At 43.0% G+C, this 19,348-nt stretch overlaps 1 protein-coding gene across 5 annotated transcripts in view; it reads left to right on the forward strand.

Annotated features, from left to right (window-relative positions):
• The window catches only part of KIRREL3 (kirre like nephrin family adhesion molecule 3), a 1,312,393-nt gene that overhangs the window by 1,023,532 nt on the left and 269,513 nt on the right, over positions 1-19,348 (forward strand). For all 5 annotated transcript variants that reach the window (XM_029572739.1, XM_029572737.1, XM_029572738.1 and 2 more), the window contains one exon: positions 246-403. In XM_029572739.1, the coding sequence (XP_029428599.1) occupies positions 246-403 (158 nt within the window). The remainder of the gene's footprint in view (positions 1-245; positions 404-19,348) is intronic.

Raw genomic sequence — 19,348 nt, forward strand, 5'->3', positions numbered from 1 at the left:
TGTACTGGAATATAGGGTAAAGCATACAGCTCGAAACTGAATAAACTGATGCTCATTGCAACAAATGTTGCAATAAACTTAAATCACTGCTTGCCCCCTGAGATTTTGTTTAGACTTTTAATACTTTTTCCAGCAAATATTTATGTACTTCATTCGGTTAGTTAGGAAATGCTGTGATTTATTACCTATAAACAGTAACCTCTTTTTGTTAAATTTTTAAATATTTCTCTTCCTTTTTCTGGCAGTTCCCCCAGATGACCCAGTCATTACCGGAGGACCCGTGATCAGCCTGAGAGCCGGAGACCCACTGAACCTCACCTGTCAGGCCGACAATGCCAAACCAGCCGCTTCCATCACCTGGCTGAGGAAGGGAGAGGTCCTCAGTGGAACGACATACTCCAAGGTCAGCCGTGAGGGACAAACAAGCACATGTACAAGGCAGATGCACCCGAACACACATTCATCATGATGATGCATTAAAACAGCATCAGTCCACTCTAATACAGGTAGGGCCTGACTACTGGAAAATTCATCTTAAATGAGATAATTGATTGGACATACTTATAGATTAAAGAAAGTAAGAGAATAGCAAATTCATAAAACCAAGGCATTCTCTGGCCTGATGAATTTTCCAGTAGAAAGCACACCTGTTTTTCTTGTGTTTAATTGGTTTTCAGGTTACCTTGCAGGCATTGTTAAGAATGATTAACTGGGGATACATATTATAAAAGATATACAGATTGGCCAGTCATAAGTATTTAGACTTGGGTGGAATATTAAAATTATAGCTAATGCATGAACAGAACCCACCAAAGAAGCATGGAATGACACATTGGGGCTGAGTGTAGATTTCTCACACATTTATACTAATACTGTTAATTTACATTATTGCTAATCCTGTTAATTTTAATGTTATTATAGAATAAAATGTAAGTAATTGGCCTTTTAGGTGATTGAAGTGAGCCTTGTGCATCCACACGCACCTTGTGGAAAGTATTTTACTATGAGAATCCATTTTGTAGCATAGATTCTAAGTGCACAGCTACAAAGAGGATTATGGCAAACATTGGTCTTACAGCAACACCTAGTGGTCAGCTAGAAAGCATCAACAGCACTAGGTGCACTGCGCCTCCCCGTGCCATCAGAGTGTACTGTAGTAATGCAGTTATGGGAAGGGCAGTATGAACAAGTTTCATCTATAAATTGTCTGTGTTCTTCTACCTGTGTCTCACTTCCTATCTGCCACCACCCTCCCCTTATCATCTCTTCTTTTTAGCTTCCTCTAGCACTATAGAGGTTATTGGAATTTTTAGTGGGTATTCCAACTACGTGAGATTCTAATCAGTAAAAGCTGATCCATCCACAGGATTAGCAAAAGGACCCTGATGATAAGGGATAGGCCAAGCCAGACTTAGGGCTTGATTTACTAAGGTTGTTCTGTGTCTCTGGGAAAAAAATATTTCGTAAATGGGCCCCCCCCACTTAGTTTTGTACCATTGTATCTATGGACTTGAGGTCCTGCCTTTATTAGAAAAACTGGAATTAGAACTCCATATATGCAATAAGGCAAAGCTATGACTAGCTCATCCTGTCCAGATGAACCAGCTGGTGGTAATTGTAGATGGGGCATTAACTCCCAGTATATGTTTTACCCAGAGGACATTATTACTTGATCAGCAAATGCAATAAAAAGCACATTGTTAGCAAGAGCCCTTATTGGATTGCTGTAGTTTTGCCAAGCAGGATATTTGCCAACAGTACAGAACATTTGAGGGAAGGAAGGAGGGGCACTCCCCAGTGGGGACGTTGCTGATGGGCATCTAGTAGACAGAGCTAATCTTTGTAATGCATTTCCCAGGCATTGAGATGTAAGCAGGACAAAAGTACAATTCTGAAGGGCAAACTCCAGGTTGGCACTGATTTGGGTTTCCGTGGGAGCCATATGGTCAGAGAATGGAAGCTCTCATCTCTATGGTCCTACCAGACTATTATTTGCAGAAATGGCTTATTATTATGTGACTTGCTAGTTTTGTTGCTGCAGTGACTCCCAAATCACAGCAGTCAGTGGGAGATGCAAGGGATAAAGTGTGAGTGATAGCCAATAGAATTCAGGAGTGAGTCTGGCAATTGTTTGATCTGATTTCGTTGGTTCGTGGATCTTCACAGATTTCAGAGATTGTCTTAGAAATGCCCTTCTCTTATTCTGTTTCAAGTTTTACCAATTCTTTATTAAAATCATGAGATCTAGGAGGGAAACACTTGTAACCAGCAGCTCCTCAATAGAAATTTGCCGGCATATTAAAGAGCTGGATGGTAGTGACAGTGCAGGGACAGCAAATTGGCCCCTATGGCTGCCCAGCCCCTCTTCTTTCTGTTTCCTGATTCAGAGGCCAAGGTAATAAAGTGCGCTCGGGAGAGTGCACACTTTTACCTCCAATTGTGTGCACGTGTTTTGCATGCAAACTTTATTCCCACTGCAGCAAGGAGTTTTGCACACAAAAAAAATGTGGGCACAGCAATACTTGTATAGCGTAGTGCCCTCCAAGATAAATGTAATGGTAATGAAGGCATTAGCTGTTATTCCCCACCACCATCACCAATGCGGAGAGGTGCGCTAGCTTAACTCGTTTTCTTAGCACTGGGAAACTTAATTCCTAATCCGAGGCAAGCTTTCTAGGGCTAAAGTTAGGATATGGACAGAAGCTTGAGTTCTAATGCTGGGAGCTGAACTTGGCTCCTTGAGAGTTATGTGCAGAAAACATGCCGTGCATACAAAGCATGTATTCTGATCATAAAATATGATTTATGCAAATAAAAAATGCTTTTCTGCTTTCAAAACATTCTTTGTGCATATAAATCACATTTTGTGCATGTAAACCATGTTTTCAGCACAGAATCATGTTTTTATGCACACTAAGCATTTTCTTTATACACAGTTTTGGGTTTTATATATATATATATATAAAACCCAAAACTGTGTATAAAGAATATATATATATATATATATATATATATATAAAACCCAAAACTGTGTATAAAGAAAATGCTTAGTGTGCATAAAAACATGATTCTGTGCTGAAAACATGGTTTACATGCACAAAATGTGATTTATATGCACAAAGAATGTTTTGAAAGCAGAAAAGCATTTTTTATTTGCATAAATCATATTTTATGATCATTGATGTTATAATTGGTCTTTAACCACATTGATGTTATAGTTGGTCTTTCATGATGGATATACCTTTTTACTTAAAAGATCTTATTTAAACTACCCAAATCACATTCCTATATTCTTTTATTGATGGTGTATTCCATTCAGAAGACATCTTGATGATTGATGGTGTATTCCATTCAGAAGACATCTTCTGAATGGAATACACCATCAATAAAAGAATATAGGAATGTGATTTGGGTAGTTTAAATAAGATCTTTTAAGTAAAAAGGTATATCCATCATGAAAGACCAACTATAACATCAATGTGGTTAAAGACCAATTATAACATCAATGTGGTTAGGGAATACAAAGTCCAGTTAGGGCAAGATTGAGGTAAGAAGTAGGAGAGGGTTGAGGGTCATAATCAAGTGGACTTAATATTAGTTTTATTGATAATGAAGTAATCAATGATACATTAAAAAAAATTTTCATGAAATGTTGATAAATCTATGCTATTAAATTCTCAATAAAATAGCAAGAATCTTAAGAGAAATTACATTTTTGAAATGGTTTATTGAATAACAAGAGTGCTTGTTTTTCTCCCAAGTTTTCACGTTGGGGGTTTTTTTGTATACATATTAGTTATAGCACTGGTGGAGATAATACTGCCATAAATTTTTTTTTATATATATATATATATATATATATATATATATATATATATATATATATATATATGTAATTGACAATTTATATGGCTCTACTTGTTACTTTATGCTCTTGCACTTAGTACCATTCATTAAATGCACCAAATCCTAATTTCACTAGCATATGTGGTTGGGCTGGTTCACTGTAATATTTGCCTCCTCCACTCCATTACTTGGCCTCTCTCAGATCAGCAGTACAAACCTGGGTCATCTGTATTCCAAGGGCACAACAGCAGCAAGTAATAGAGTAGCGAGGGGGTGAACCTTTTCCTACACCAGGCTTTGATCTTTGGATATTTGTTTCAAATTAATGAACCTTCTCCGACAGCAGACTTTGATTATTTGTTTCAAATTAATGGAGACAAAGCAAGTCACCTTTGACCCAATTCAAATCTGAGTCTGGTGTTTGGGGGCGGGTGCTAGTAATCATTTAACATTGGCAGATTCGACCTATTTGAAGACTCAGAGGTGTAACAAACGGCACACACATGTGCAAAATAGCAGAAACTGCAACATATGCGCATATTTCGGAAATGGCAAGCAAATTGGTGAATGTAAAAAAAAAGGGGCGAGCCAGGGACATTCCGCAGAGGAGCCAACATTTACACGTATAAGTTGCACGTCACTTTGGCAGGTTGGAAAACAGCGTGTGTCTTTTCCTTGCGAATATTTACTGCTACTCAATGTCTGCTGTGAGTGATCGTAAACATCTCAAAAGTGAAAAAAATGACTGGATTGGGGGGGGGGGGGGGGGGAGAACTGGTGAAATGGCTGAGAGCCAGGAGGGTCTTCACGAGTTGCAGAAGGCGTGGGTGGACTGGCTGATTAATTGGTGAATCTGGTAATTTCATTGCCACACGCATGTTATAAAATCTCCTGGCTTACGACTGTAAAAGCCGACTTCCGGAGGTTAAATGCACCTGAATAACATGAGTAAAATCTATTTGTGTATCCCTTTAAAATTCAAAGTAAAAATACACAGATATCAGTTGCGCATGTTTTTCTGCTAAATTCTGACTTATCCAGCTAAGAAGCTATTCGCTCCCTCCTGTTATACCAGCTATTATCCTATACTGCACATAGTTATGTTATAATTGCACCTGCACTTGTTTTTCCTGTTTTCAAGTTGCCCGTTGCGATTGTTCCCACTCTTTCTTCGCTATTCCTGGTTCATTGTATCCCCTCCCCATTCCCTGTTTATTGTAATTTTCCATTCTATAGTTTCGCTGTAAACCGATAAGATGTCTCTACTAATATTGGTATAGAAGACTCTTTAAATAAATAAATAAATACATAGTTCAACAATTCTGTATCACAGCACACCAGTAATGCTGGTGTATTCTCATTCCTGACGAAAGTGCAGCTTCTGCTGCTGACCCATGGCTCTGTGTGACTCTCAGGAAGTTTAAGATGTGCAGGACTCGTACTCTGAGTGCTGTTTTCATGATAAGAGTTGAGCAGTGCAAGAGTTCAGGCACCGCACAGCTCAAAGTGACCGAACTGCATGGAGCAGAGATGGTGAGTAATGGGGACTAGGGGCTTGGGATAGTGAGTGTGAGCGGAGGGGGGGCTGGGGGTGAGGAGAGAGAGAGCAATAGGAGCTGGGAAACGTCCGCGCATAGGACTGAAAGTAGGAAAATGTTCTTTTTTTTTTCCCCCATTGGATTCTGAGTAGAAAATGTTTTCTTCTACTGCTGCATACCACAGGCTGCTAAGACACAACTTAATAGTTTCCATACGGCAAACTCACTGGCATTGCTGATGAGTTCTATAAGAAGCTAACTGTAGCTATGTATGAAGTGAATGAGTTCTTCAGATACAAAGCAGAAGATACGAGCCACTTGTATGTAGGCCTCTAATCACACAGGTACATTTTCAAAGCCTCACGTGCACAAATTTATTTATTTATTTATTTATTTATTTATAATTTTTATATACCGACATTCTTACATTAAAATGCAAATCATATTGGTTTACATAAAACAGAAAAAGCAGGAAAAATATTTCCATAGTCAAATACAGAGAACATTTATAATAAAATTGTTAACAAATGCTGAGGTTTATGTGCGTGGCCGGGCCTCGCGCCTACTGGGGTAGATTTTCAGACGAGCGCGAACAGCCTACTTTTGTTTGCGCTCCAGGCGCAAACAAAAGTACGCTGGATTTTAGTAGATACGCGCGTAGGCTATCGATTTCGTATAGCCTGCGCGCGCCGAGCCGTGCAGCCTACCCCCGTTCCCTTCTAGGCCGCTCCGAAATCGGAGCGGCCTAGAAGGGAACTTTCCTTTGCCCTCCCCTCACCTTCCCCTCCCTTCCCCTACCTAACCCACCCGCCCGGCCCTGTCTAAACCCCCATCCTACCTTTGTCGGGGGATTTACGCCTCCCGGAGGGAGGCATAAATCCCCGCACGCGAGCGGGACTCCTGCGCGCCGGGCCGCGACCTGGGGGCGGGTACGGAGGGTGTGGCCATGCCCCCCGGGCCGTAGCCACGCCCCCGTACCCGCCCCCAAAACGCTGCCGACACGCCCCCGAAACGCCGCGACGACCGGGCCCGCCCCCCGACACGCCCCCGACACGCCCCCCTCCGAGAACCCCGGGACGTACGCGAGTCCCGGGGCTCTGCGCGCGCCGGGAGGCCTATGTAAAATAGGCTTCCTGGCGCGCAGGGCCCTGCTCGCGTAAATCCGCCCGGTTTTGGGCGGATTTACGCGAGCAGGGCTCTGAAAATCCGCCCCACTGCGCGCATTTTATAACGGGCCCGGCCACATGCGTAAACCCTGCTACACGCTCAAGTACCAGGCCTCTCCAAAGGGGCTGGCTGGGGGGAGGGGAGAGGTCTGTGTGGGAAGGGGAGCGGCCCGGGACAGCACCATTCGACGCTGTTCCAGGGAAGCGCGCGCCGGCAGCCGGCCAGTGCGCGCAGATTACTGCTGCTCCAGAGGAGCAGTATTGAAATAAAGAATTTGGGTTTAGTTAGGTTAGGTTTAGGGGGGGGGGTAGGGGAAGAAGGAGGATGGTTAGGTGGGGGGGGTAGGGAAATGGGGAGGCCTGATTGCATCGCCGTGCATATTAACCGAAAATTCCCCACCCCCGCGCATGCACGTGCAGATTTTAAAATGTGCGCGCAGCCATCAGATTTTATAACATGCGCACGCCAGCATATGCATGTTATAAAATCACTGCATCCATGTGCGTGCTCCAGGAACCGTGCGCACATGGACGGCTGCGTGCTGCTTTTAAAATCGATCCCACATTGTGTACATTTAAAACATATTAATCCTAACAACTTATTTTGGTTATTATTCCATAGTCATTTTTCATTTGTACATTAGCTGCATAACCTAATTGTACACCGCTCTGGACAGCCTGTTTTAAACATTTTAAATTGAATTCTTTTTCTGCCATCGTTAGTCTGTGAGTGAAAAGTGTTTTCTGTGAATCTCAGTAAGTACACTTGAAGGGCATAGAAGTTAAGCTTCCTCCCCCTCCCCACAGCCAGTGCGCTCTTCCATACTGAGGACACATGAGGGCAGGTTAGACACTGATCCATCTGCAGTACCAAAGCTGGTTATCTATATACTAAATTGCTGTACACTAAGCATTTCTCCCATCAAGTCAAAATGTGAATCTCTTTAGTACATCATGCCCTACGTCTGTCTTTCTATCCATATCTATCTCTTTCTAACTCTGTTCAATCTTCCTGTCCATTGTATCTACCTATATAGCGAGATTATTTGCTTTTCTAACTATATGGATGTCTCGTACAGAAAGTACCTAGTATATCAGTTTTATGTAGATTTTCTTTTCTATAGTAGCATTTATCTTCCACAGGCACCGCTCTGCCCATTCTCCCATCTTTTTCCATAACGAAGACATATGAGCTATTGGGTGTACCATAAAACAAAAGCAAAATAAACATCTAATGCAAAAAAAAAAAAAAGAACCCTTTCACTACTTCTGCTAGTCCTCCATTTACATGACAGAATGAATCTACAGAGTTGTAGTTGCTGTGGTTGCCCTGCCGGGTCAGTGCTGCAGCAGATAATGGTAAAAGAATGCTGGAGCTGGAAGGAGCACTCAGCTTGAAAGTCTGTTAGCTTTGTGAGGGTGTATAGCACTATATATAAATTCAATTCTATTTTCTCCAAAAGGTGGGGTACGTGAGGTGTGCGGGCACATTTCTTCCCTCCTCACTTGCGTGCCTATTTATCGCCCCTCCCTCTCCCCCTTCTGACTTAGCCTATAAGAGAGCTAGGCATGCCCAGAGGGACTTTTTTGGGTACAGTAAAGACTTTGGGAAAGATGCTGGAAGAACACTCATCAGTAGCTTGGGTGATCTTTCATCCAAGGATCTCCCACAGATAAGTGACAGTTGTATTGATATATTCTAAAGTGCAAGACAAGAAAGGAAAATATTCCAAAAATATTATATGGGCAAGCTTGTGGTGGTCAATCACTGACTACTACAGTGGCACCCTGAACAGTGGAAGGTGCACGTGCAAAGACAATATGTTCTGTCTGCCAAGCCCTGTCTCTCAGGCTCCCACACACAGGCATAGGCAGATACACATAAGCACACAAACATAGGCATACACACATGCATACATACACACATGCAGGCTCCCCCAAACACAGACACGCAGACACAGTTTGCTACATATAGATGCTCTAACACACAGGTTCACATTCACTCATACACATGCGCAGCCTCCCACACACACACACACACACAAGTTCCCACTCACATACACATAGACACGCCCACACAGCATCTTCTTCAGGCACTACTTGACCCCTTCTTTGGCTGCCATGGAATGGGAATCATGGTAGCTAGCATGCAGGCCTCTTCTTCTGGTGTTGGGCAGCCCTAATTGTGTGAGTTTGAGCCAGGCCCACCTGTGGCTTTGCCACTGTTGTGGATTGTGAATTGGTTAAAATACAGGAAACAGAGAGTAAAACTAAACTAGTCAATTCTCTCAATGGAGGACTGTACATAGTGCAGAGCCCTAGGGATCTGTACTGGAATCGGTTCGTTTTAATCTTCTATAACAATTGCTATTAATGTAGTTTATGGGGAGATTACCTAAATTTCCATATGTTTGCTGTTAATTACTTATTTCACTTTTTTATTTTTATTTTATAATTATAGCTGTTTATGGACCAGACAAACCAAGCAGTACCAGGAAGATTTTGCTAGTGATTACAGTTTTGGGATTGGAGGGATAGAAGCATTATGCTATGCCGAGTTGGGGGAGGTGATAGGAAGGAGGATCTTTTATTTGGGGAGGGGGTGTAGTTTATGTCTGGAGGAAGAGGGGCAGAACTTGAAGATAGCTGCCTCTTTAAGGATCATGGAGTACCTGAGAGAATCAGCAGGTGTGTTAGCCTGCTAATGTTTGTTAACTACACCTCTTGATTTATAAAACTTTGTGATCCATAAGTTTTCAAAAGTTATCACAATCTTCATTAAACATTTTAAATATTAATGAACTGCTTTGAATGCATTTGCATGTCTCAATATTTTCCTCACACTGGACTACATTTGTTATGCGATATTGGTATTTCCTATGTGAGCGTTATCCCAGTTTAGTAAATAGGTCCCAAAGTCTTTAACAAAATATCTTAAATAGAGATAATCTGACAAACAGTGCGAATACATGGTGAAGAATATGTAGTCTCCATTTACCCATCCAATAACTCAATCAATCAGGATCTTCTTAGTTCCTATACAGTGCAGCTCACTGCTTCAATGGCAGGGGGATGAAGAAAAGAGGATTTATATTCAGACAACAACCAACAAGGACTAAATTGTACAGGCTGGGTAAACAAATAAGCGTGGGAGTAGCTTGCTTATTGCGGCGGTTACTACCCCTAACCAATTAGGCTTGATACTTCACTTTGATGCAGCTCCTGCACTGCTCTCTACATCAATGGCAAGAGAGGGGGGGGGGAAGGAAATTAGAACCAAAAAGTTACCAATAAGGGCCCTGACCTCAGCAGTCAGAGTATAAGATAATTATGAGAAAAATAAGTGTGAAAGCTTGCTGGGCAGACAGGATAGGCCGTTTGGTCTTCTTCTGCCATCATTTCTATGTTATATGTTCTCCTACTGTCTGATAAGAGAACTCTTGCATTTTTTAGGATACCTGGAAATCCTATTACTGTAAACTGTACCTTGGCAGAATAGACTCCTCTGTTTAATATTTAGTTCAAATTCTCTACTCAGGCTATTAACAAGAACATGCATGTGTGAACACATCACCCCAGTTTTGCAAATGTTACATTGGCTACCAATTTCATTTTGGATACAATATAAGCTTGCAGTTACTATTGATATCCTCCTTCATACTATTCCTTCACCTTGGATTGTAGCAACACTAAAAAAATTCATGCTCCATCTGGAACTTTAAACTCCTCCAGTCAGTACCCTAGATACTCCCTCTGCTCGACAGTCTATCTTGAAGAAACTAGGGAACATGTTTTCTTCATAGCTGGCCCTTTTTTATGGAACTCCCTCCCAAAAGAGATAAGAGCAATAGCAGAACCATGGATTTTCTGGAAAGTTCTTAAAACCCATTTATTTCAAAAGACATTTTCCATCTGAGCACTATACAGTCATTTATATTGACATTAGCTGGGTCTATCAGCGCAGTCAATGCCTGTAATTTTGTTTGATTTTTGTCATTGTTGATTGATTCTCAGGACATTTTATGTTATTTTACTATGTGTATTTTCTTGTACCCCACCCTGAATATAGGAAGGGCAGGTAATAAATATTTTAAAATGAATAAATAAATATTCTCGTGTGAAGCATCATGCCAGCACAGGGTTACACAAATTGAACAAATCAGTATACTGCTCCTTCTTTCAGTACTATGTGGGTTCCAGATCTCTTCTAGACAATCCAACTGGAACTTTCTTCTTTCAAAAGGTTAGAATCCTTTCCTTTCTTGAATATTACTATAATGAGGAAAGTAATGACTTTCCTCATTACTTGAGAAACTCCTGCTCTTCTTGTTCTGGGCATTATCACTGTAGGACAGTTTCTGCTTTGCTTTCCCTCAGGACCAGTGCAATGGTGTTAGATGCCCTAGGTGAACCTTACAGCCTTGTACCCACCACGGTCACACCATTCCCACACACACAATTAAAACATTATGCATTTATAACAGATCTTACATGAAAAAGGCCAAAGTACAGTTTTCTGAGGTAAAATATTATTTACAGCAACATGTATATTATATATAAATTCACTGTTTTGCTGTCAACCAGAAAAACCTGCAAAGATGCCACTTGGAATCCATATGCTATTAGGCCTATTGTAAAATGTGTTCGATGTAGGCTTGGCCATCAGAAAGCCATGATTACAATAACAACATAGTAAGCTCCCATACCAAAACAGCACAAACTGCCAACAGTTAACAATCCTACCTATGAAAAGGCAACACTGCAAATCTTGCACCAGGCCCTAAAACATCAATACATCTACAATTAGTAAAATAGAACAAGCCAGGCTGCTACACAGAAACTACAAGCTAGCAGAATATCTCACCTCACTCGGCATGCAAAACACAGACAGACCCTCACCAAACACAGAATAAAGAGACCATAAAGTATAAATAGAAATGCACAGACAAAACAGAACAGGAAACCACAACAAGTCAGACCCTATATGCAGGGCAACAATGGGAAAAATCTGAAACATCATTCCTCATAAAAACATCAAACAATCAAGACACATAAAACATCAAACAAATCAAGACAAATAAAACATCAATTATAATAGTAAAACCATACTTATAAAAAGAATAAATATATTAAAATAGGTGACAAATAGAACATTCACGTGTTGCACACTCAACACACATACACATGCTCTCAATCTCAGATACACATGCTCTCTCCGCAATGCTTTCAATCGCACACACATACACATATGCTCTCTCCACACATGTTTCAAACATACACATGCATGCTCTCAATCACACACACACACAGTCATTCCTCCCTCCCCCCTCCCTGGAAAGCACATAGGGCAGCAACAATATCCTTCTTCAGCCCCTGCAGCCCCCCAAAAGTGGAAGAGTCCTATGGGCTTCAGGGGCTGCTGATGCTCTGCTTCCTGCTCTTGCCCACATGCAGCCCAGCTGCTTCTCCTATTCTTTACCCCAGGGGAGGGGGGGAGGGCTATGCCTCTTCCTGACTATGCGTGGCCCTGCTCCTCTTGAGAGTGTGCCTGCCTGTTTCTCCTCCATCTTATTGTACGGGGGCTTGCTGCTTGATCTCCTGCTCTTCACCGCTGCTCCAGCCTATGCTCCAAAGTGCTTATTATCCCACTTGTGAGATACCATTTCCTCCTTCCAGTGCAGAGACCCACTACACCATCTTCCAGGCCCCTGCACAGGCAGGAAGAGGGACATGCCGTCCCCACCCCACCCCTGGAATGGTAGTGCTCTACTTACCCTCCCTGGCTTGGAGGAGGCTTACAGGCTCCTGCCTTTGTCTACAGCTGCACCTTCACCTTGCTCTTCATTTAACTCTCTAGAATCACTAGGGATCTGTACATCCATCATGGCCCATTCAGAAAGGGGGCAGGCTTGCAAGAGGCTTTAGGTCTTTACCAGAGTAATGGCAGGCCCAATAGTCGGTGCCACTGAGTCTATTAAGTTTGCACTGTGCCAGCTAAGAGGAGCTGTTTGAATATTTGGGCACGGTCAGTGGCTGCCACTTAACCGGCTATCTTTGTATCCAGCTAAAAATGTTAGCCAGTGAAGTATGGGATGGGGTGTTCTGGGGCAGGAACACTTATTTAGCTATTTTATCCAGATAATGATGTTCGTCGTTATGTGGCTTTTTTAGCCAGATAAGTCTAGGACTGCTATTTGGCTGTCCTAAAGTAAGCTGAATAAACTTATCTGACCAACTATAAGATACCTGCGTATTTACAACATTACAGCCTCACCACTGAATATCTCAGACGGATAAGTTCATCCGGCTAACGTCTGCAGCCGGATAGTGGCTGAATATCTGCTATGGTATGTATAAACTTTGTTTACATAATACATCCCTTTTGGAAGGGTTTTTTTCTTGAGGCTATATGAAAGGAGCTCTAGGGGAGCTGTGGAGATTCTTGGAGCAACCTTCTTGAAAGCAGTTGTTCGGGAAGGTTGTAGGGGATTTTGAGAGGGGCAGCATAATATTAGTACTGACTTTCTTGGTAGAGGTGTTCTCAAGTTTTTTATATTTCCAGTGGGTCGGCTGTTTGTCTTTTCACACAGACATAGTGAGACTAGTCCTATGTTTTCTGCTATTTTTTTGAGCATTGCCAGCTTTTGGGGTGTGCGGCCTGTGTGGAAGAGCTGCCTCTCTCTTTCCCAATACTGCCCTCAGGGCAGAGGAGTTACTGCAGCCACAAGGCAAAGAAGTAGGTACTTCCAGCTTCCTCAGAGCCCACAGGGCCAATGAAAAATTTGCCACTCATGCTCTGGCTGTTTTCCTTCCGATCTGGCCCATATTGGGCAGCTGAAGATCAACCATTGTGCAATCAGCCCCCCAGCCTACCCTGTAACCCAACACACAGGAGTGCAGAGTCGGCAGCCAGTGCTTCTGACAATCTCCTCTTGGTGCCTGCTCTTCTCCTTCCTGTGTGGTTTGGTTCAACAGTAGATCTGTAGGAGAAGGAGAGAATTAAGCAATGATAGAATTAAATTAGCATTACTGGCGACAGGCTTTGCTCTTTTTGCCTATGGGCCACAGGGGAGGGGAGCTGGAGAGAGAGAGGTGGGATAAGGTTAGAAGATGGGGAGTTTGGAAGGGGAGGGTTAGAGGGAAGAAGAGGATGGAAGTGAGGGGGTTGAAAGATTAAGGAAGGGAGTTTGGAAGTTGAGGTTGAGAGAGAAGTGTAGAAGGTGAGGGGGTTTTGAAGATGGGGTTAGATAGAAGGGGAGAGGGTTGTGAGGGAAGGAGAGTATGGAAGATGAGGGGTGGAAGGAGCAGTGGGTGTTGGAAGATGAGGGAGGGGAAGGATGTAAGGGGATGGGAGGATGAATAGAGACATGAAGGGTGTGTGTAGGGTGTAGGGGATTGGCAGGTGAGGGGAGGGGGATGGAAAGGGAGGTTGGAAGGTCAGGAAGAGAAGAAGGAGAAGAGGATAGTTGAATCCCTGACTCTCACCCCCACATCCACATCTATCTAAATCCAAAATCAGTCCACCCCACCAGTCAGGCTCTCACCCAACCACACACACACAGGGCCTGGGACTTTTCTTCAGCTGCCAGTGGAATGGGGTCCACTGGCAGCCATTGTATCCTCCTCCTCCTCTCTTCAGCTGCCAGTGGGATGGATCCGCTGGCGGCCTCCGCTTCTTCTTCCTTTTCTTCTTTTCAGCCGCCAGCAGGCTAGACTCCGCAGCGGCCTGCCAAGTTGAGGGGAGGATGGCAGCATTTATCCGAACATTATCTCCTGCTACCGTGGGGCTGATTTCACGGTAAGAGCTGTGGGATTGGCCCCGCGGCAGCAGGAGATGGCGTTTGAATAAACGCGACTCCTGCTGCCTGGGATGGAGTGTAGGGAGGTGTGATGCCACTGATCAGATCAGGCAAAGGTTTGGTTTATCCCTGCCCGATCCAATCTCAGCGCTGCATCAAAAAAACCAAAAGTTATACACGGTCACATGCAGCTTTCAGGGAACAGTGACCATAAGTGCGCGCTCCTCCAGCACTGCTTCTTGTGGCAGGTGCCCTTCAGACAGTGACGCCTTTGGCCAAGGCCATAGATTCACTATGGCTCTGTTCCCACTTAATAAGTAGAACCCTATGTTGCCTGGCATTGGAAAGGCAAGTATTCTACCATTTGGAAACCGTTTGTTTTCAATGAGGTAATAAAAGTATTGAGGAAAAGGAAGTTGGATGATGTCATGCAGTACGTGAGCTATTGAATGGGCAATAGTTCCATTTTTTACTTGACAAGCCTGAAGTGAATTTTGAGTTTGTTCACATGCTCTTGCGCAAACAAGCAGGCACTACTGTTACAAATTTAAGGATTTAAGATTCCATGCGCATTTATATTCATACTCACAGCTAGATATAGCTAAGTTTGTCTGTACACATATAGATAAACAGATAGTATATACATATTATAGCTTTTCATATTCTAGCAGATTTCCTGTAATAAGTCAGTTTAGACTTTCCTGGTTGCTGTATGACTTACACATCTTATGGGCTCAGTTTACTGGTTGAAATTCACTTTTTTTTTTTTTTACACATTTATTTTAGAGTGAAAAGGTATTAAGTTTTATGATGATCATGTTGGGAACAACTTTACTGGACAATGCCTACCCCACTGTTTGATGATGTCAAGCCCCGGAGACATCCTGCAGAGCTCTGGCATGCCTGTGCAGTCCATTTTTTTTGTACCAGAAGGCCACTTAAAATGACATATGAAAACATTATTAATCAACAAATGATGAAAACTGCATTCTGAAAAAAAAATACAATCACAAGGGATAAAAGAGTCATTCTTGTAAGTCCATGGAGGTGGGTTTTAATTAGGAGCCCACGTATGCATTGTGGGACTGTCACAGTAAAGCATGGCTTGTTCCATGCCCCTGCAGTGTGACTTCTCTTTGCTTCCTCTGCACTCTTTAGGAACCTGGGGAACCAGAGACTTAATGCATGGCGTACTGTAATGTATGCAAATCTCTCTCATTAGTCAAACACAAGGAACAAGAGTGGACTTCCAGTCAGAAAGTTTCTCTTATTATAGACTGCCATTTATATCTTAATTGTAAAAATATGTACAGTGCAAACTAGAATAGAATAAGCCTCGCGAGGCCGGCTCAGTGGCAAGTTCAGTTTCTTGCTCAAGTCCCCTGCTTGCTGGGACCTCGGATCTGGCGAGGCGGCTGAGGCAGCATTCGCAGTCTCTCAAGGAAAGAAGTTCCCGACATTGTGCCACGGAGACCCCAGAAGCCAAATTTAGGGACCATGATGGCAAGATTCCCGAAGGTGCTCTGGTGCACAGCCCCTAGTCAAGGACTGTCATTCTCATGACTGGGGTAGGTGAGATTGAAGGGAAGATAAAATAGAGAAGAAAAAAAAAAGATCCTTGCTGGTTCTAACCGGAGGAAACTGATAGGCTCACCCCCTCAAAAAGATAAAAATAAGCCTTGTGAAGCACAGGCTTGGTTCTCCACAACTGTGTGCTGCCTCTAAAGAGTAAATGCAGCCAAAAGCAGATACTCAGGAGCAGGGAGCAAGGCCCATCAACGTGTGACTGTGGGCTGACTTTCAGTCCCTTGCTCACTGCCGTCAGTTAACAACACAGCAAAAGCCTCCATCTTCTTGTGGTTGCCAGATAGGGGATCGGATTTCAGAGGGCAGTGAAAAGTCAGATGGACATGGAGGTTTGTAGGTGATGAGGAAGGGAGAGGATGAACATCAGTAGACCAGAGGAGAGAAAGAAATGGAGATCTAAAGTCTGCCAGCATAGCTAAATAGTGCTGTGAGAGAGGCTATAAAAGCCAAAACGGCATCTTTAAAAAAAAAAAAAAATGGAAAGCAGGACCTAATGAGGAAAATAGGAAGGAACATAAACACCGCCAAATGAGATGTAAAACGTTAATAAAGGAAGTCAAGAGAAGATTTGAGGAGACTTGACAAAGAAGCAAAAGCTAATAAAAACCATTTCAAATACATAAAAAACAAGAAATTGTGGGGGATTCAGTTGGGCCATTAGATGACTAGGGGAGGATAAGGCCATAGCAGAAAAACTAAGGGGTGAATTTTAATGCTCGCATACTGGAGTATCTGGGCCTTGCGCAGCGTGGATTTTAAAAGCTGCTAATTTATAAACGTATATGCGGGTGTGGGAGAATAAAAAAAGGCAGTATAAAAGGGGGTTCAGGGCATGGGCATTCTGGGGTAGGGGCCAACAGTTATGTGCATAAAACCATACTTTAAAATCAGAGGCCACAGCACACGGCGGCCTGTTAGCCGTCTGTATTTACTGCTGCTCCTGATGAGGTCTGAATCTGCAGGAAATTGCTTTTTAGGCCTTCTCCAGAAAACTGAGGAACCCTTCCGCTGGGTCCATGTCCGAGTTACAAGCTTAACAGGAGCAATTATATCAGTCGCAGACTGAAGGGTCTGCATTAATGACTCTGCTAAGGCGGTTGGGGAATCAGGACAAAGATTACCCTTTTGTTTCAATTCTGACTGATCCATCAAGCTTCTTCTCTGCTTAACAAATTGCCCCTTCTCACCATGCTTGCAATTTGTTAGCAGCTTAGGACAGAAATTAAACGTAACCAGTGAGCGGTCGGACCAAGAAACTGGATCAGTAGAAAGGTCCAGTATAACATTTTGTTCCCCGAGATTATGTGATATAAAAATCTGATCCAAAATGTGCCCTGCTTGATGAGTAGGTTCTGATATCACCGGAGAGACCTGAACAGATGCCCACAGTGCTTTTGATGGTGCTGAAACACATTTTTGGTTTTGCTATCTTTATGTATGTTAAAATCCCCCAAGACCAATAACTTTTTGGATCCGTCTAACAAAAGTGGTAAAAAAAAAAAAAAACCCCCAACCCAAATAGCTAATAAAGTCAGATCATTCTCCGAGAGACATGGTGGGCAATACACTAAACCTAATAAGCAGTCATCAAATTTCAGCACTATCCTCTCACTTCCCCCTCCGGATTCAAGGGAAGTTAAGCCTAGAGAAATACTGGATTTATAAAATACAACAACACACACACACCCCCGCCCCCGCCACCCTGCTTCCCACATCTGGGTTTATGAACAAAGGTATAACCTACAGGGCACCAATATCAGCCTCAGAAGGCCAACTCTAGCGTATCTAAGTTTGAATCAACTAGTGTATGAAAAATAGCCTCTAATTTAGATTTTAACGAATGAATATTTATAAGAGCTAATGAAGTGACGCTACCTGATTATTCGCTTTCCTAGCAATAATTTGGGAAGACTGAAAAAGCTGACAGGGCAGAGTCAGCAAAACCTGAGAGCGGGATAAACTAGTAGTCCGTCCCCCCCCCCCCCCCAGCGTTTACAAAAAGGATTATAACATCCCCTTCCCCAAACAGTTGGAATGCTATGACCCACCCCCAATCCCAGTCAATGACCCCCTTAAACCAAGCAAAATTAAGCCAAGCAAAAGTCCCCACTTGCGGCCCCGGCTTGGGAAGCAGCAAAGGGTCGCAGCCCTTTGCCTTGGCCCTTCGCTGGCGGCCTGAGGCACTTCCTGAAGCAACATCAGTGCCAGCGGCATCAGGTGGGCAGAGCTATCTGGCTCCCACTCTTTGCTTTAGCAGGGAAGTTATAGCAGCAAGCAAAGTGCAGGTAAAGTGTGTTTGTGCAGTTCAGCAGCAATAATAGCTACTTGTGGGCAGAAATTGGCAGACGCCCATGACTTCACGAGATTTTAAGCAGGAGTAAATATACACAAGTAAAAGACTTAAATGCATCACTTTGGCAGGTTGTAAAATAGCAACTTATGGTACATGCATAAATGTTGGCCCATCCTCAGAACACCCTTGTTCTATCCCTTATTTACATGCAAATATTCATTTGCAGTGCCTGACTTATACGCATATGTTGCAGTTTTTAAAATAGCATATATTCGCACATATACTATTTTGCGCACAAAAGTGCTATTTTATTTATGCAGTATCTTTTGAAAATTCACTCCTAAGGTTCTAACACATAGTAAGCTCAGGGGGACAGAGATCCTCAGTACAGGAGCCTGCCACACTAAGGTGTGGCAAAAAAGTGTATTTTGTTTTAACATGAGAAAATACTTGCAGGATTTACTAAACTGTGGTAGCTTGCGTTGCTGAGGCTGGAAAAAAAAATCACACATTTTTGGCCACAGCAACACGTAATGGAGTCAGAAGCTCCTGTAATAAGAAGTCAGAAGCCCCTGTAATAAAAAGTCCCTCCACCTCCTGCGGCCCCTGGTGCTACATCCTCCTGCTCCTCTCCCACTCACTCAGCCCTTGAATATTAAATAATGTAACCTGCGATGGAGTCCTGATCCAGGCCTCCAAACCCTGTCCCTTTCATACCGTTTCATATTTTCCCTTCCCTCGAAGGTTGCCTCCGCTCAGCTTTCTTGCTAACCATGGCGTTCAAAGAAGCAAGAGTGATTGATCCCCCATTCTTCTGCTCTGCTGGTTCCAAACAGCAAAATGGTGCTGGTTGACCCATAGCTCTCCTTCAGCCTCAGGTCAGTCAGTGCCATTTCTTTTATACAGCACTGGTGGGACAAGAGTGAGAGAAGATCACAGGAAAAGCTGAGTGGCGAGGCAACCTCCATGGAAGGTTGCTTTTACCTTTTATATGCCTGGCACTGCAAGAAAAGATCAGTTTTGTAACTGAAAACAGCTGGAAGCTGCCTGTCTTCATTTCTCTCTCTCTCCTCATTTTTCCTACTCTGTATAAATATGCATTCAAGTAAGTTTCTAAAG

The sequence above is a fragment of the Rhinatrema bivittatum genome, chromosome 12 (genome assembly GCF_901001135.1).
Source record: "Rhinatrema bivittatum chromosome 12, aRhiBiv1.1, whole genome shotgun sequence".
NCBI lineage: Eukaryota > Metazoa > Chordata > Amphibia > Gymnophiona > Rhinatrematidae > Rhinatrema > Rhinatrema bivittatum.